Source organism: Monodon monoceros, unplaced genomic scaffold, assembly GCF_005190385.1.
Source record: "Monodon monoceros isolate NGI ecotype Baffin Bay Population unplaced genomic scaffold, NGI_Narwhal_1 Super_Scaffold_22, whole genome shotgun sequence".
Classification (NCBI taxonomy): Eukaryota; Metazoa; Chordata; class Mammalia; order Artiodactyla; family Monodontidae; genus Monodon; species Monodon monoceros.
In genome coordinates, this window is record NW_021703779.1 from 33,903,556 (window position 1) to 33,922,247 (window position 18,692).

Sequence of the window (18,692 nt, forward strand, 5' to 3'; positions counted from 1 at the left end):
ACTGATATATCCACACAATGAAATACTAGTCAACAATAAAAAGGAACAAACCAATGATAAACACAGCAATACAGATGACTCTCAAAGGCATTATGCTGAATGAAAGAAACCAGTCTCAAAAGATTACATAATGTACGATCCCATTCATGTTACATTCTTGAAATGGCCAAAGTATAAGGAGAAAGATCAATATGCCAGGAATTAGGGGTGAGAGGAGGGTGTGACTACAAAAGGATTTAAGGGAGAGTTCTGGGGGGACATGGAACTGTTTTTTTTTTTTTTTTTTTTGTGGTACGCGGGCCTCTCACCGTTGTGGCCTCTCCCGTTGCAGAGCACAGGTTCCGGACGCGCGGGCTCAGCGGCCATGGCTCACGGGCCCAGCCGCTCCGTGGCATGTGGGATCTTCCCGGACCGGGGCACGAACCCGTGTCCCCTGCATTGGCAGGCGGGCTCTCAACCACTGCGCCACCAGGGAAGCCCGGATGGAACTGTTTTGTATCCTGATTGTGGTGGTGGTTACACGAACCTATACATGTGTTATAACTCATAGCACCATACACAACAAAAAGGTATTTACTGTATGCTAATTTAAAAAATTAAAAAACAACAAAGCATATCATATGTATTCATTTAACCAAAAAAAAAAGAAAGAAGAGAAAAAGAATATTGTTTTCATTTGCAGATAAGGAAACTGACTTGCCCAAGGTCATTCAACCAATAAATGATAGGTTCTGAAGTAGAATCCACACCTTTGAAATACATCATTCTTTCCCTGTTGTTACAGGAGAAATAGACCTTCAAAAACCTAAGCCAAATTTTTATTAGTTAGCATGCATTTGGTTGCAAGTAACAAAAATCCCAATTCAGAGTGACTTAAACAAAAAGAACATTTAGTATTTTACATAACAAGGTGTCCAGTGGTAGGGAGAGTCATGAGGTTCGTTGATTTTACAACTCAATGATGTAATAAATGACCAACATTCCTTTCTTCTTTCACTCTGCCAAACCCCAGTTCCATTCTAAGGCTGCTTCTCCTCATGGTCACAGGATGGCTACTGTTCTCAGACAGAGATACATGCTTCTTTATTCATATCCAGTGGAAGATAGACTACCGGCAACAATCCCACAGAGCTTGTGACTGTGTGTACTGCATGCAAATGCTGTGGTTTCTTAGGATCTTAAAGACTCCAGACAACCAGCTATAAAAAGTATTTATGTAATTAGCAACACTCTGAAATAAACAGAGCTTCTCACTGCAGTAACAGCCATATGTCTTATTTGTACAGAGCTCAAATTTGCATTAGATCCTTGGCAATAGCTATGTCAAGGCTCTTACACACTGTACCTCATGTTTGGTTAGCATGTTAAAGTTTCCCAAGCAGTGTAATAGCCCAAATTTTTAAAACCTTTAGTTGGACAGATGAGGACTCTGAGGGTCTTAGAGGAGTCAAGTCACTTGGCCAATTCACCATCAGTTAGCGACTCAGCCGGAGATCCCATTTGATCTTCAAACGTCCTTCCCATTTCCTTTACATAACATTGATTCCCTCTTCAGTGCTTAGATTTCACTAGGGAACCACAGTAGCAATTTCAAAGAAATATTGCAAGTTCATATATGATGTTTACAAGCTCTAAATGTCAGAAACGAAAATTTTTCTATATCCCCAATGGTGACATTTGGCTATTTGGAATTTTAGACTTAAGTGTGATAGAATAAACTTGAAATCATTAACTTTTCCATCTCCCTTCCCTCACCATCCAACCAATTGTCCCAATAGGTGGATTCTAATTCCTAGATCTCTCTTGCATCCATCCCTACTTTTCTATTTCCACAGCCCCAGTATGCTCTCAGGCCCTTATTATAACACAGTAACTTCTGCCTCTTTGCCTCCATTTTCTCCCCACTGCACTTCTTACACAGTGGTGCTGGATTAAGGTTTTAAAGACACAATGCAGATAATGACATATGTCCCTTTGTCTGCCCCAGCTCTAAAACTTTAATAATCTTCCTTTGACTATAGATTAAATTCTTAACTCCATAATGGATTTCAAGGCCCTCAACAATCTGGTTCCATTATTCATTTCCATCCTTGAGAGAATCCTCCTTTCTGGGTGAGAGTCGTTGGCAGTGGTGTACCTGAGCCAGCTCACAATGGCTTGCAAGAGCCAATCTTACGCCTCTCTTCCCAACTCTGTGCTCAGCGATGTCACTTTGGTAGCTTGAAGCTGTCCATGGTGGGAGCATTTATACCACACAAATTGGTCAATGCCACAAATCAGAGCTTTTTTCTCTTTTTGAAGAGCTGGTCATTAAATATTTACCAGAACACGACCAGTTGCAGGGTAACCAGGACCAAATCTAAGAGTGAGTGTTCGATATGGTATACAGGATACAAAGATGTTGACACTAAAAGCCCAAATCAGAGATGGGAGGGCCTGGGAGAAACGAATAAGAAGCAGAGCATTGAAAAATATTTGAGAAGGTAGACCTGGGCAAAGATTGGGTTCCCACAGAAGCAGACACTGAGAAAGGTATTTGGGTTCAAGTGGTATATTTGGGAGATGATCCCAGGAAGCACTGGTAGGGGTGTGAGGGAAGTGAGACAGGGAAGGGAAGGCAGCTAATAGAGGGTGAATTGACAGACAGTTTACTACCGTGGGCAATCGAGGCTTAGTCCCACTGGGGACCTTCGGAGGAGCGTGTAAAACATGCCTCATGGTCGCCCACACAGGAGTGAGGAGTTTACCCTCAGCCAGACAGCTGTGGGCATGGGCATTAAGAAGTAGCAGGGGGCTTCCCTGGTGGCGCAGTGGTTGAGAGTCCGCCTGCCGATGCAGGGGACACGGGCTCGTGCCCCGGTCCGGGAAGATCCCACATGCCGCGGAGCGGCTGCGCCCGTGAGCCATGGCCGCTGAGCCTGTGCGTCTGGAGCCTGTGCTCCGCAATGGAAGAGGCCACAACAGTGAGAGGCCCACATACCGCAAAAAAAAAAAAAAAAAAAAAAAAAAAAAGAAGTAGCAGGTATGCTTCCCCAACAACAAAAGTCATTACCCTCTCACCATGATTTCTGTCCTAGGAAACACTGAAAAATGATCTGTTAAATTTATTTCTATGCCAGTATTATTGCGAATCCTAGCCAGTTGCTGTTTTATGTATTTTACATAATAAATTTCATCTGAAATAATGCTTAATCCCAAACAATGATACTATGGATGAAACTTTTAGGTAGAAGAAAATCTTTTTGGGCAGGAAGGATTTTGTACCTAAAATCACACCATAATAATAATCACTTACTGTATGTAAATGTAATAAAAAATAATAATCATTATTTATGGGATAAAAAGCAAAACAAAAACATCATATTCCAATTGTAGACTTATTTTGAATAAAGTGTTATGTCAGGAAATTAAAAAAAAATATTTATTGGGCTTCCCTGGTGGCGCAGTGGTTGAGAATATGCCTGCTAATGCAGGGGACACGGGTTCGAGCCCTGGTCTCGGAGGATCCCACATGCCGCGGAGCAACTAGGCCCATGAGCCACAACTACTGAGCCTGCGTGTCTGGAGCCTGTGCTCCGCAACAAGAGAGGCCGTGATAGTGAGAGGCCTGCGCACCGCGATGAAGAGTGGCCCCCGCTTGCCACAACTAGAGAAAGCCCTCGCACAGAAACGAAGACCCAACACAGCAAAAATAAATAAATTAATTAATAAACTCCTATGCCCAACATCTAAAAAAAAAATTATTTATTTATTATTTATTTTTGGCTGTGTTGGGTCTTCGTTGCTGCGCGTGGGCTTTCTCTAGTTGCGGCGAGTGGCTACTCTTCATTGCGGTGCGCGGGCTTCTCATTGCGGTGGCTTCTCTTGTTGTGGAGCACAGGCTCTAGGCGCGCGGGCTTCAGTAGTTGTGGCACACAGGCTCAGTAGTTGTGGCTCGCAGGCTCTAGAGCGCAGGCTCAGTAGTTGTGGCGCACGGGCTTAGTTGCTCGGCGGCATGTGGGATCTTCCCAGACCAGGGCTTAAGCCTGTGTCCCCTGCGTTGGCAGGTGGATTCTTAACCACTGCACCACCCGGGAAGTCTCTTACGTAGGAAATTAAAAAAAAAAGTGGCAGGTATGTAGGTGAAGACAGAATGCCAAGGGGATACAGACAGGACATGGACACTCATGGTTTTGTGCTTTTCATATTGGTCTTGGTGGTGGCAGGGCTTCATTTAAATGGTCAATGATAGAGTGAATCCACCCCTCCAAATGTTGTTACCCCACACACCCTATTTGTTCCTTCCTCTGGGTCTACTCACAGCTTCCATCCTTTGCTGTAATATCGTTTGTAACCCCCTCCAGTTTTGACAATTCCCTAATTCTTCCCAATTCATCAAGGACCAGTGCCACTTCCTTCAGGAACCCCATCTAATCCCCAACCCCCATTGATGGAAGCTGGATGATGGACACTCCAAGCTGGAGGTCCCATAGGGCCTGAAGCAAGGGAGCAGGGAACAACCCCTACCCTCTTGGTTAGAATGCACAGGGTCAGGGGACAGAGACAGAAGTTGTGCTCTGGAGTCATTCCAAATGGTGAACTCCATGTGAGAAAGGACTCACCATTCCTGGTTATCACTCTATCCGTCACAGCCAAAGCAGGCAGTTGAAGTGGAATTAAAGGAGTCAGGGGGCGGGTCCATAAGAGCACCTGTACAAATTCTGAGGACGAATGGAAAACCCTGTATGGTGTTTTTCCACCTGTAACACAGATGTCTGTTGAGATAGTTTGTCTTTTGAGATTTAGTGAAATTACCTTTAAGCTCATCCCACTTGTGGTACGGTGCCTCTCTTGCAATCTCTCTGGGGGTTATGGGGGGGGGTAAGTTTTTCTTAGTCCCTTCTGGGGAACTGAGCTCTCACCTCCATAGAATGACGAGGGTTTATGAGTCACTTTGGAATCTCAGCAGTGCTGCCCACATTCCCCGCCACACCACGGCAGACACTTCTTGATTTTTCCCCGAGTGTCGTTCAGGTGAGTTGTTTGTGTGGGTAGCACATTTGACTGAAGATGTGGGCTTTATACTAGCGTTCAGTTGAATGCAGTTTATCGTCTTCTCTTCCAGTCTCCCTGCAAACATCCAGTTTCCTTCCCTGTATTAGGTAGAGTGGATTTACTCTCTAAAACCTATCCAACAACTGGCCCGTTCTGCCTCTTCAACGATGCTTTAAGGTGATCTTCTCAAACAAAGCTGCCTTCTCTTCTCCCACGTGGAGCATTCATTCTCTACCTTCTCACCTCTGCACCTCTGCAAGCAGTCTGCCTGGAATAGTCTTTCCAGAACAGATTTGCCAGAGGTTTGGAAATCGCAGTCTTTCCCTCTCTTTATCCCACCTCATCCTCTGTGAGTACAAGGGAATCGTGTCAATAAATTTCCCTGCTGATATTAATTATGACATCACGACCATCCCTGCCCCTGAAGTGGCCATAGTTGGCTTTTAAATGACACACTTTTTTTGCATTCCACAAACATCTAGCAAGTGCTTACCTTGCCCTCCCACCCTCCCCACTTAGAGTTCTCTCCCTTCCCTGTGATGTGGAGGCACTTTATCTGGACCTCCCCATGGGCTTGTATTATGGATATTTATTTACAGATATATGACCCTTACTGAACTGTAAACTCTGCAAAGGTGAGATCATCTTCCTTCCCTGAAATTCCAGTCTAGCCCAGTATCCGACGCAGAACAGATTTTGAAAATAACTGATTTCTAACTGTGGATGAATGAATGAGTGTGAAGCTTTGGATGGCCCCTTAGTGATCCGGAGAGGCTGCCAGGGGAGGAATATTTGGTACCCCACCTCTCTGCTTCTGCTGAGTATGGGTTTCTGCTGGAATTATTAGGCAACCCCTTATTTATTGAAGACCTACTATGTGCAAGGCACAGTGGGAGCTCCAGGACAGAGATCTTTTTACTCCATCTCCATCCTCACTCCAGCTTTTTGCCACACACACACACACACACACACACACACACACACACACACACAAGTACCTTCCAGGGCACATCTTTCTATTTGTTTTTGTAGAAAGGCTGGGACTTGGAGGAAAGTGATATCACTGGAAATACTCAGGGATGTCACGTCTACATCTGGGGTTTTGCACTGCCAATTCCCATTTCTGGAATGAGTTATTTCTATGTTCCTTCACAGCAGCCAGCACTGCAGTGTCTTGCATATATTATATACCCAACGAGTACTTGTCAATTGATTTTGTACAAGTATGTGACAGCATAAATATATTATGAAAAATGAGGAGTCTGTGCACCAAAAGAGTCAGGATTCCTTCTCCAAGAAAAATAAAACAAAACCCAAAACAAACAAAAAACCCCCACAGTGGTGGACTGGAGCTTGGCTTAAAGTTCAAAGGCTCCTGGACCCTGCCCTGCAGTATCTCTAACCAGGGGAATTTGATAAGGTAGTTGAAGGGTGATATTACCTTTGCTCTCTCACTGTAATCAAAAGGACTCTTAGCTTTCAGGTGGACCCCACTGGCTACCTTGGTGCGGCGTTTTCAAGAGCACAGAATCATCCTTTTCACTATCGAAAGAATATGCTGTTTAATTTGAGGATCCTGTTGAACAAGGCAGCTCTTAGAAACGGTCACAGTTTCGCGGTTCGAAATTATCGGTAAGTGATGGCCAGAGATTTGAGTCTGACTTAGGAACCGTGGTGATAAATGAAACTCTATTCTGCAGAGAAGTGCAGCCTCCTAAGGCCTCTTTCTGCAGGGTATAGTGCCAGGTTCTACCCTTGTTGGAGACAACTGTCTCTAATTCCAGCTGAGCTTTCATTTCTCGGTCCTCTGTAATCAGATTTCATGGGGCGCTGGGAGGTGACGGCGGGGTGGGGGGGCGACTAACCGTGGCACGTATGACAGACTAAATGTTCTGGACATCTTCCATTTGTGTACATACTAAAGGAGTAACTGGCTGAAGGAAATGAGAGGAACTAATCTCCACAGGGCCTTCAGCTTGTATTTGGGTTTGCCTGAAAACAATATATCATTCTGGGGCATGGTGATTGATTCGATCTTTAAAAAAACAGACCCCAAAAGAACGACTACATAAATATTTACAAAGTTGCATCCTCCTCACAGCCAACTGGCCATGCCTGCGGTCGAAGGTGGTGTGGAGTGTGTCCCTGGGGAAGAGGACAAGGGTGATGGGTTAATCGGGGAAGCAAGGCCATCAAATCTGGACATTGTTGCCAGTGTCTTCCCAGTGCCTCTTGACAACCGAAACCAACCTCAAAATGACCTCAATGACTCTTAAAGTTAGAAGCTTCTAGTCTGAAGGTTTCTCCCACTGTTAGGAAGTGGCCCTGTGATTTGTGGCCCTGGGCCTCCCTTCTCTGGGCCACCTGACAGCTCTGGACTCTCTGGACTCTACCATTAGCACCACTCAGAAGCCAGAACAACATTGTAAATGATATTGTAAAGTTGGGACCTCAGAGCCACAATAATGCCTTCTCCTATTTTACAAATAAGGTAAATGAGGCCCAGAGAGATTATGGGGTCTACTAGTTAGTGCCAGAGTTAGACTATATAAACCAAGCATCTGGAGGAAAGCTCAGGTTTAGAGTCTAAAGAACTGGGTTCAAGGCCTGGCACTACCACTCGCTGGCTATATAACCTTGAGCAAGTCACTAAACTTTTCTGTGATGTTGCTTCACTTATAAAATGGGAGAAAGAGTAATACCTGTTCTGCCTACATCACGGGGTGCTTCAATCATTTATTTAATAAACACTTAATTGAGCACCTACTTTGTGCCACGCCCTAAGCAAGGTGTTGGAGATACGGTGGTAAATAAGGTAAATAAGTTATTTCATTCCAGACACATGAAATCACAGTCTAGCAATAATCAGTGAGATAATGTGCGTGAAAACTGTCAAGTGACAGGCAAATGTTCATTATTTTATCATTCCATCCCGCTGAGTTACATCAGATAAAAGTGCGATGAAATTTCATTCCACGGTTTTTAACAAAGACTCATCACTGAGCTGGAAATAATCAACTGAATGAATAACCAAAGCTTGGAGCTTAAACTTACACTCTTCTTTGAAAATCACAGTGATGACTGATTTTTTTTTTTTTACCATTATTACAGGCTACATTTTTGCAAGTAAAAACCTCTTCCAAATATTTAGGCATTTTGGGGCACTTACTAAGATTCTATTTTCTCTATCCAGTAGCTAGACTATGATCCTGAAAATCCCGGCTAGCCATCTCTCACAGTGAATGGGGACTGAGGCAAAAGCATGGCTAAATCAGCCCAAATCCATACCTGCTATTTGAAAATATGAAAGCCTCAAATTACCCATGTCATTAGAAACTACAGAGCATGAGTCTCTATTGAAAAATGGCATAACACTGAAATGGTGTCCTCTTCAGGTGGCGTGAGTATTTTTCTTTCCTGCTCTTTTTGTTAGCCACCCTACCTGCCAGCTAGATGATTTCAGAATTGCTGATCTCCAATAAGACCTATAATCTTTGACGACCCCTTAACAATAGAGAAAATCTCCCCATTATCTCTGCCTGTATGGTACTTTTACTTTGATTTTCAGCTTTCTGCAGAGATTTGGGTTCTTCTGCATTCCCCCACTCCCCCATTCTCCCCTCCCCACCCCTGTCTCTCTTGGGAAAGGCGGAGGGCGCTTGTTACATACCATGTGAGTGTAGCGCTAGAGAGTAGTAGGAAATATGTGGTTAGGGTTTGGCAGTGCCACAAAATAGGGACTGCACAGTTTTGAAGCGAGCAGCCATATCACATGGGCATGATAAAATGACTGCTCAAGTGAGGCTGAAGCCATCTACACAGGCTCCCAGATCAATCACTTTTAGTCAGTAATTTTTTCTTTTCTTTTCTTTTCTTTTCTTTTTTTTTTTACAAAATCAATAGGATCAGACACCAAGACTGCCGAGAACACCCAATCCATAGGCTTTTCATCTCACAAACAAGGCTCTAGAGCCTGGCTGTGTTTGGATAATAGACAGTGTCCTATGATTTGTTCCTATTAAGGAAACCACTTATAGCTTTTAAAGAAACCACTAAAATAATATCTTTCTTTATCAGAGAAGACCAACTTGTAAGTGCAGTTCAATTTCATCTCACAAATAGAAATTTCTTCAGAGAATATTGAGCTAAGCCACCCAATTCTGTGGAGGTTATGGATTGGAGCTGGAGGTGACTGGTTTTCAGGTATTTCATTCCAGGCCTCTCTAAGGGCTTACAGAACTCATTAAGTTCCCTTCATCCCACACACATGCCGATCTATACATACGTGGACATGCAGACGAAGCAATTACAGGCCATCCACGCTCTTGTGTAGAGGAGAGAAAACAGTCCTCTTTGATTATTCACATTTTCCATCATAATTGAAAATGAGTGCCTTTTAAAAAACATATTTCTTGGGGCTTCCCTGGCGGCACAGTGGTTAAGAATCCACCTGTCAATGCAGGGGACATGGGTTCAAGTCCTGGTCTGGGAAGATCCCACATACCGCGGAGCAACTAAGCCCGTGCGCCACAACTACTGAGCCTGCGCTCTAGAGCCCGCGAGCCACAACTAGTGAAGCGCACGTGGCACAACTACTGAAGCCTGCCCGCCTAGAGCCCATGCTCCGCAACAAGAGAAGCCACTGCAATGAGAAGCCCGCGCACCGCAACAAAGAGTAGCCCCCGTTCACCGCAACTAGAGAAAGCCTGTGCGCAGCAACGAAGACCCAATGCAGCCAAAAATAAATTAATTAAAACAAAACAACAACAAAACATATTTCTTCACTTCAGAAAATTATACAAGGCATGAGATCAGGAATGCAATGGGGTCATTATGTTTCCCTTGGCCAACAGCAGAATTGGGGTTTTATTTCTAGTTTGTTATTTTTAGTAATTTAATAATTTAACTAAGATAAAAGAAGTAGAGGCGGCCACAGTTTTTCGACAGTTTCGCGTTTCCAGCCCTTTAATAGTAGGTCTGCACGAATCCTCATCCCCCTCTTCAATTTTCAGATGAGGGCAAAGTTTTACAGTTTTAGAATACTGACTATCTAAGGTATCCTAGAAACCATCTAGTCACCCAGTTATCAATAGTAATTTATACCACATATGAGCATGTGGCAACAGTGACAAATGTTGCAGGTATATTTTTATTAATAATTATTATTGTTAATAATAGAGAAATTTGGAAATGATTTGTGCTTTTATTTTCCAAATCAATAGGATCATATTCAAGTGTTTTGTGAAAAGAGGGTCACTCTCCCTGCCATGCGTTGCAATATACCTTTCTGAGATGGAAAGAAAGGGATGAAATTAAATTTAGGTCATTGAGAATTCAGATGGCTCCAGTATGGCCTGTGGGAAATCTTGTATTTATGAACTTCATGAATGTTGTGGAAGACAAAGACATGAAGGATCACTGATTTGTATGTAGTTCATTTTCTTACCTTTTCAGATGAGGAATTAATGCCAAAAATGGAAAATGATCTTCCCAAGGTCATAGTTGAACTAGGACTCGAATTTGAATATTTAAAACCACTGCTCTTTTCATTCCACTGCTTTGATGACTTCGATCCTTCCAAATTGATCAAATTGGCCAATCTCCCCTTGTTCAATATCCCCCCATCCTCTCCCCCACCTTGTTTAAAAGATATAGCCAAAATCTCAGTAAAGAAGAAAAAAACACCAAGAAAATATGCCTTTTGTATCAGTCTGCAATGTTAAAGAAACACCAAAATCTCTGCCCTAAGGCCCACTGGCCCTCTCTTATGCCTCCAGAAGCTAAAGTCTTTATCGCAAGCTCTCCATGGGGATCAAAATATCATTTAACACTGAATTTTTTCCTACTCTGGCAAAGTCAGTTTCTGACTGACCGCATTTTACTCGAATTAAGCACTTTCTCTTCCAACAAAATACAATTATACAAGGGAACACATCCAGGTTGCCCCCGCTACTCCAAACAATTTACTAGAGTTGGAAAATGCAGACTGTAGCAATGAAAGGTTTCATTCTGCCAATAGAGAATACTCTTCCATTTTCTAGCTAGGAAGATATTTGGGTGAAGCTAACACAAGGGTCTACTATTACCTTGGCCTAACTTCTTAGCATTCAGTGGTTTGGGGTGAAGAAATCTCTGTAATTATTTTTTCAAGGGATAAAATTAATGTAACGAACGAGTCTTGCCTTTTTCAAAAGCTCTGCTATAACCGACTGCCATGACAGTTTTGACAGAAAATCTGTATGTGGTTCCCATTGTTTTCTCCAATACTGTATTCTCCCCGTTATGTGTTGGCTGAAGAATGATAATGTGGTTTAGGTCTGGTTTACCAAGGAGACACACTTGAGTACAAAGAGACCAAGCATTTTATGGGAACACTAAAATAGTGATTCTGGCCTTGGTCTGGCTCATGAACTAGAGTAGGCTGCTTCCAACTGAAGCACTGGGTCTCTGTGAGAACTTAATAGCCCTTTAGGCCAGCGGTTTTACCTAGCTAACTCGCGTGTGAGTTTATCACCAGAAAGCAAGAAATGCTTGATACGGACAGGAGAAAAGGGGTCTGTGGAGGAGGCATTTCAACATGGTACAATTGTGGAGGCTTTTTACTTTTCTCTAATTTTTAAGTAGCTTAGGAAAGAGGTGTGGCAACTCCATTTTGGAGCAGAGGGGAGGAGACAGTAAACAGGATAGGAATTTAAACTGGAACCATTGTGTTTGCTTTCCTTCCAGTGATAAATTTTCCTGGTTAGCTCTTGATATCTATGAAAAACAACTCTTTTTCCCAAGACAACATTTCCTGCCCCGCCTCCTGGACAGAATTGAGAAAGGTGGTGGCTGCTCTAATTATTTTTCAATGGTGTAAACAGTACAACCCCCTTCACCAGGTGAGATACAGTTTTTAAAAAATTTTCCAGTTAATTACTCCAACTCTCACAGGCTAGTATGACAGATTTACAAGATCTACCTTTCCACTCTTTTTGTCCCCAAGAACCCAGAGGACTTACTCTGTCCAAAAGGGGTTCACGGAAAGAGGTAACCAAAATATTGGTATAGTTCATTATTAATGTACTTTGGATTTGGCCCTCATAGTGCTATGGGCAAAAACTTATCCCACCAGGTCCTCTCACCAGTTTTCCAGGTTTTTGCACTTGACACAGGCTGCTATGCATAGGATCCAAGGTTATAATGCTTTTGTTTCACATGCATATGTCCAACCATTGTTCCTAGTAGTGCAAATACAATACTGGAGGGGTTGAGCCCTAGAGGATTTCAGCTTTAGCAACATACTAGACCACAGTCAAGTCTCCTCCATGACTCTTAGGTCTTGTGTTCAGCTTAGGCCACAGGCCATACTTGCTCTTGCCTCAACATTAATTCTGTTTGGGGGGGCTCTTGGTATCTTTTTTGTCTTCAGACTTTAGTCATGGCATTGAAAATCCATCATGGTGGATCTCTCTAAATTTATTCTCAGAAATCTGCTGAATTTCTTTTTAAAAAAATTTTATTTATTTATTTTATTTTTGGCTGCATTGGGTCTTCGTTGCTGGGCACAGGCTTTTCTCTAGTTGTGGCGAACGGGGGCTACTCTCCGTTGAGGTGCATGGGCTTCTCATTGTGGTGGCTTCTCTTGTTGTGGAGCATGGGCTCTAGGTGCGCGGGCTTCAGTAGTTGTGGCACGAGGGCTCAGTGGCTGTGGTGCGTGGGCTCAGTAGTTGTGGCGCACAGGCTCAGTAGTTGTGGCTCGCGGGCTCTAGAGCGCAGGCTCAGTAGTTGTGGTGTACGGGCTTAGTTGCTCCGCGGCATGTGGGATCTTCCCGGACCAGGGCTCGAACCCGTGTCCCCTGCACTGGCAGGTGGATTTTTAACCACTGTGCCACCAGGGAAGCCCTGCAGTACATTTCTTAAAGTTAAAAAAAAAATCATTGTTATTATTACACATGCTTTTACTGAGACTCTTTGAGGGAATAAAATAAGCAGAGGACTTTTTTCCCCCTAAAAGTTAATAGAAAAGCCACAGGGTCCATTGTATCTGACCAGGGACAATAAAGAACAAATCTTCAAGAATAGATCTGAAGGGCAGTAGAGGGAAAAGAATGAAATTGTTTTCTATTATATGTACATAACAAATTCTGTTTGTACCACTGAATGATTTCAATGATAATAGCTAAAATTTATCAAATACTTATTATATGCCAGACACTGTCTGATTTCCATGTATTAAATCATTTCATCCTTACAACAACCCTATAAGATTATTATACTCATTTTCTAGGTGAGAAATTTAGGTGCAGAGAGAGTTTAGGTAACTTGCCTAACTAATACATAACAAAGCCACTCATATGGTTATTTCCAGCAGAGAAGAATTCAGCCTCTTTCCTCAAATTTTTCTTTTCTCTCAACATTCAGGATACTGGCTATCTAAAATGTAAACCACAGCCATATCAATTTTAAGGCATTAGGACTTTGCAGAGACACATGAGGCTACACATTTGCAATGTTGCTATGTGTTTGCTATGTTTTGTGTCAAGAATTAAACAATGAATTACCATAGGACATAGATTTTGTTTTCTTAAATGTATAGTTCTTTTTCTTTTTTGTAGATGTGGACAACCACTACAAAATAAAGTACAGCTAAAGGGTCGTGACCTCCTCACTCTAAAGAACTTTACAGGAGAAGAAATTAAGTATATGCTATGGCTATCAGCAGATCTGAAATACAGGATAAAGCAGAAAGGAGAGGTATGTAGCATTTCCACATTACTTCCACTGCTACCAATCAGCCTTTTTAATGACAGCCTTTCCAGAGAAAGAGGGAAAAGAAAATACATTAAAATTCCTAAACAGTAGCTAAGTAATGAAACTACACAGGCAAGGTAATTGATTATCACTGAGTGTACAGGCATATAAAAAGCATAAAAATCAGTTATTCAATGATAATTCATTGCATTTCTTTCATGTGGAATGTTGAAAGTCATTATTAACTGAATCAGGACCTAAGGAATCATTTCTCTGGAAGGATTTTATTTTTATACCTTTTTTCTTTTCTCTGTGTGTTTTCTATCAAATGAAAAATAAGGATGATACATTTTTTCTAGCAACAAATTTCAATTGTGGATGAATATCAGATATACCATCATTAGGATAATTTCAAAAAATTCAGGATGATGTGACAGTGCTAAAAAATTTAGATTAGCAAAGAAACAATTAAATGGTAACCAAGTAGGAGAAGAGATGGGATATGGTGCCCGCGGGAAGCATTATTCTGCATTTTAAGCAATTCATGTTTGAAACACGCTTAATTAATGCAGCAGCTTCATTTAGACTGCTTAATTGTGAAAGTGTTTTCGTATTCCAAGCTTGTTCAGAAGCATTTGAAAGAGCTGGTTTCAGGTTGAGAAAGTTTTACACAACCTAGATTTTCTTATCTAGTTCACTAGCTCTCCAAGTTCCTAAGAACGAACTGAAAATAGGAGTGACTCCAACTGCTATGGGTTCCTATAGAAGACCTTGAAATAAGGAGAAAATGTCCCCCAAGATCCCAGGCTTTTTGTTCTTCACACTTCGTGGTGAGGAAGGTTAGCTGGCAGGAATGTGTTTGTTCTGGAACTCATCCTACCGGAAAGTCCATCTACAGAAGAGGAAGGAGGTAGAGCTCCACTCCACACCCAAACTCTCCAGATTGTTTCCACATGACTTCTAGGAACAAAGTCTTTGCACTCTCACAAGGATGCGTGATGAAAGTGTAGCTGAAACTCTGGAGCTTCATCTTTAGGAGTCTGAGTACCCCACGTTGTGACAGAGAAGCACATTCCTAGCTGAGAAAACACTTCTGAACCAAGCATCTTCAAGGGCATTGAACACTGGTAGAGGTTTTCACGGATTTAAGTAAGAAGATGGCTCCAGTATGAAATATTAATAAACTTTGGAACAAATGTTCAGGTTGAACCCAGAGCAACTAATACTACTTTCTCATTACGTGTCAGTGAGCTGTGGAAGTTCCTGTTCCCTTCCCCCATTTGTATACAACATGAAAAAAAACACTTTAAATTCACTGTTTAAATAACATCTGAACACTTGTTTGGGAACAGTGTTAATTATTCTACATTTTCTGATAATGTAAAGAGTAAGTTTTGAAACGTAATCCCTGCTACTGGATATAAAATGTACATTTCATTTTAATTGTATTCTTGTCCTTGACTTTCAGTATTTGCCTTTACTGCAAGGAAAGTCCTTAGGCATGATTTTTGAAAAAAGAAGTACTCGAACAAGATTGTCCACAGAAACAGGTGAGTCCATAGACAAACTTGGACTTGTGTTGAAGAGGGGGCCAGAGGGTGAGGACCTGGGAGGAGTAGCCCAGTGGGGGGATTTGTTTGTCTCTTTGGCAACACACAGGATCTGAGCTATCTCTTGGTTTGGCTCTCTCAACCTCTTGGCAGCTCTGCACGCCACAGTGGGCACAGAGATATTGCAAGGCTCTCTCTACTCTATCGTTCCTTCCTCTTTCTGGGTGCTAGGCAGTTCTAGAACATTTGCTCCCTCCTAGAACACTGTCTTAAAAGCAAGACACAGGTGATCTCAGCTCTGGGGTTCCCCAAACTCATCTGAAATTTCCATCATGCTCCCCACCCTTCGCTCCTTGGCTTGGGGGACCGACAGCAGGGTACAGTGTCAAAAGTCTATTTCTGTTGCTTCTTCGCTCTTGCAGCTTTTCTTCCCCTTCCAGTTCCCAGGTGATAAAGCAAGAGGAAAAACTGGCTCTGACTATCCATGTATTCTTTCAAGTCTGTTGTTTGTGCCTGAAATCCTAAGCTGTTGAAACTCAAAATTTCTTTTTTCTCAAACTATGATCTCTGTAATGAGTTTCAAAAAGTCTGTTTTGAAACTCATAAGCCATACATCACCTCTTGTTTCTCTCTGCATTTCTGCTCCATCAGACCTCCCTTGAATCAATAATATGACTGCCCAAATGGGCAAATGGATAGGACTGAGGAAAAGGTACCACAAATAAAAACATATTGGTTGATCCTTTGCATATCTTATCCTACTTACAAGCATCAGAGCTTTCTAGGGTTCAGAAGCAAGCAACTACTTCATGCAATTCTTGCCTTGTAATGATCAGCAATGAGGTGCCTCAAATACATAACAAAATGGAGTTTAGAGTGATCAAGTGACTTGCTAAGTTCATGCAATTAATACAAATTGGCACCAGGATTCAGATCTCATGTTTACTGTTCTTACTAATGCACTCCCCTTGCCCTTTGAGAGAAGGAAGGAGGAAGAAAGGAAACATATAAGGTGTCATCTAATCTTTAAAGTCCTAGGAAGAAAACTGCTGAGAACATTTTGCTCTTTAAAGCTGGGTTCTTTAAAAGGTCACAATGACATCTGACGTTTAGTAAAGGAAAAATGAATATTGCATAAGCCAGTCAGTAATTCTGAAATTCTGCTCCTTTTCAACATTGGTTATCATCTTTTAAAATCATTAGTACTTAAGAGAGGTGTTGTTTTTTGAAGTCATCAAAAGAATCGATTAATATGGGCTTCCCTGGTGGCGCAGTGGTTGAGGGTCCGCCTGCTGATGCAGGGGACACGGGTTCGTGCCCCGGTCCAGGAAGATCCCACATGCCGCGGAGCGGCTGGGCCCGTGAGCCATGGCCGCTGAGCCTGCGCGTCCGGAGCCTGTGCTCCGCAACGGGAGAGACCACAACAGTGAGAGGCCCGCGTCCCAAAAAAAAAAAAAAAAAAAAAAAAAAAGAATCGATTAATATATAGAAATTTCTCAATTTTAAGTTTCTTTCAGATTATTTTTTCTTGGTTCTTAGTGTTGTCTACCAGGTTTCTCTGTTCAAATGTTATTTTCGATTTAAATACCCCTGAATAAGTGATCAGTTTTACCATGCACATATCACGTGGTAGTTAAGCTACTAATAAAACCAAGAGTGAAGATTTAATAAGCTTTTGGGTACAGACCCTGTGCTAAGTGCTCTACATTAATTACATGGATTATCTCACTTAGTCCTCATGACAACTCCATGAGGGTGAGACCACTGAGGAAAACAGGCTGAAATAGGTTCAGCAAAAGGCCCACAGACATATAGCTAATAAATGGCAGACCCAGGATTAGAAGCTATTATTAAATGTATTTTTAAGTGTCTAATTTAATTCAGACATTTATTAGTCATGTTTTATTCCAATAAAGCTGTTTCTACAGGTGGCATTAAGCATTTTGTTAAATGATGGTTTTCTATAGAGAAATGCTCTGGGACTTCCTTGGCGGTCCAGTGGTTAAGACTCCACGCTTCCACTGCAGGGGGCACAGGTCTGATCCCTGGTCGGGGGACTAAGATGCTGCATGCCGTGCGGCAAGGCCAAAAAAAAAATGCTCTGAAATCTGCACAAAATTACAAACTATAACAAATATATGAGAAAAGGAACATATGACCATAAAAAGTTATGGTTCACAGGATACTCATCACTATCCTCAATAAATACCCATGGGGCCCACTGCATATGGCAGCCTGCCAAACTCAACAGTAGGAGAATCAGTCAGAGTAAGGAGCTGATTTAAATGCGTACAGAAATGGTAAACCTCAACCCCCAACATGGCAGAGCATTTCTACTGTGTACATGTGCATCTTAATGGTTGTCGGTTAACACAATTTTTCATCAAAACCTGTTACCTTGGTATTTAGAATGAAAATAGGATGTAATTAAAACTGTCAATTGCTACCCCAGATTTGTGTCAGCCTCTGGGATGGGGTGATCCTCAGAGGACAGTCCTTGAGGCTTCCATCCCAGGCCTGAGTTGCAAAGATACAGCAGCATTTATACTTATCTCGGGGGACAAAATAAAATTCTCCACCCAATAAAATAGATAACTAATAAGAATCTACTGTATAGCATGGGGAACTCTACTCAATACTCTGTAATGACCTGTATGGGAACAGAATCTAAAAAAGAGTGAATATACGTATATGTATAACTGATTCACTTTAGTGTAGAGCAGAAACTAACAACATTGTAACTACTCTCCAATAAAAATTAATTAAAAACAATAATTAAAAAAATTCTTCACCCAAATCAAGCCATATTAATTGCCCATGTAATATTTTTATTAAAATGTAAGACAGCTAGAGAAAAGTGTGCAAATCATTAAGTGTCCAGTTCAATGAATTATTACAGTAAACACATCCTTGTAACTAATACCCAGATAGAGAAATAGGATGTGAATAGCACCCAGAAGCCCTCCCTTGTATCTTCTTCCAGTTGCTACTCCCCCCGCCCAACCCCTGCTCTGCCCCCAAAGGGTAACCATTATCCTGGCTTCTAACCTCACAGATTAGTTTTGCTGTTTTCGAACTTTATAGAAATGGAGTCATTCAGCATATGCTCTTTTGTGTCTGGCTTCTTTTGCTCAGCACTATGTTTGGGAGCTGTATCGATGTTGCTGTGTGTGTAGTTGTAGCTTATTCATTCCTCACCCACTGTTTGTGTACAATTCTCCTGTGTGTCTACTGATGACTATACTCTTTTATTGCAAATTAATTGAGCAGATAGGTGGATACATTTATTAATCTTGGTAAGTGCGGCAGTTGATGGAAAAATGCACAGGGCATCCTACGAGATGGTTCTTTTCATTATTTAACACTGGTATTTGA

At 42.0% G+C, this 18,692-nt stretch overlaps 1 protein-coding gene and 1 long non-coding RNA gene across 4 annotated transcripts in view; one reads left to right on the plus strand and one right to left on the minus strand.

The window, feature by feature from the left end:
* LOC114906269 overlaps positions 1–18,692 on the minus strand; it is a 199,980-nt gene that overhangs the window by 15,448 nt on the left and 165,840 nt on the right. The window lies entirely within an intron of this gene.
* The window catches only part of OTC (ornithine carbamoyltransferase), a 57,069-nt gene continuing 44,758 nt past the window's right edge, over positions 6,382–18,692 (plus strand). For 2 of the 3 annotated variants that reach the window (XM_029240956.1, XM_029240957.1), the window contains exons 1-3: positions 6,495–6,666; positions 13,632–13,770; positions 15,236–15,317. In XM_029240956.1, coding sequence (XP_029096789.1) covers positions 6,590–6,666; positions 13,632–13,770; positions 15,236–15,317 — 298 coding nt within the window. In that variant the 5' untranslated portion in view covers positions 6,495–6,589. Of the gene's footprint in view, positions 6,667–13,631; positions 13,771–15,235; positions 15,318–18,692 lie in introns of all 3 variants that reach the window. The other variant, XM_029240954.1, reaches the window with a different exon arrangement.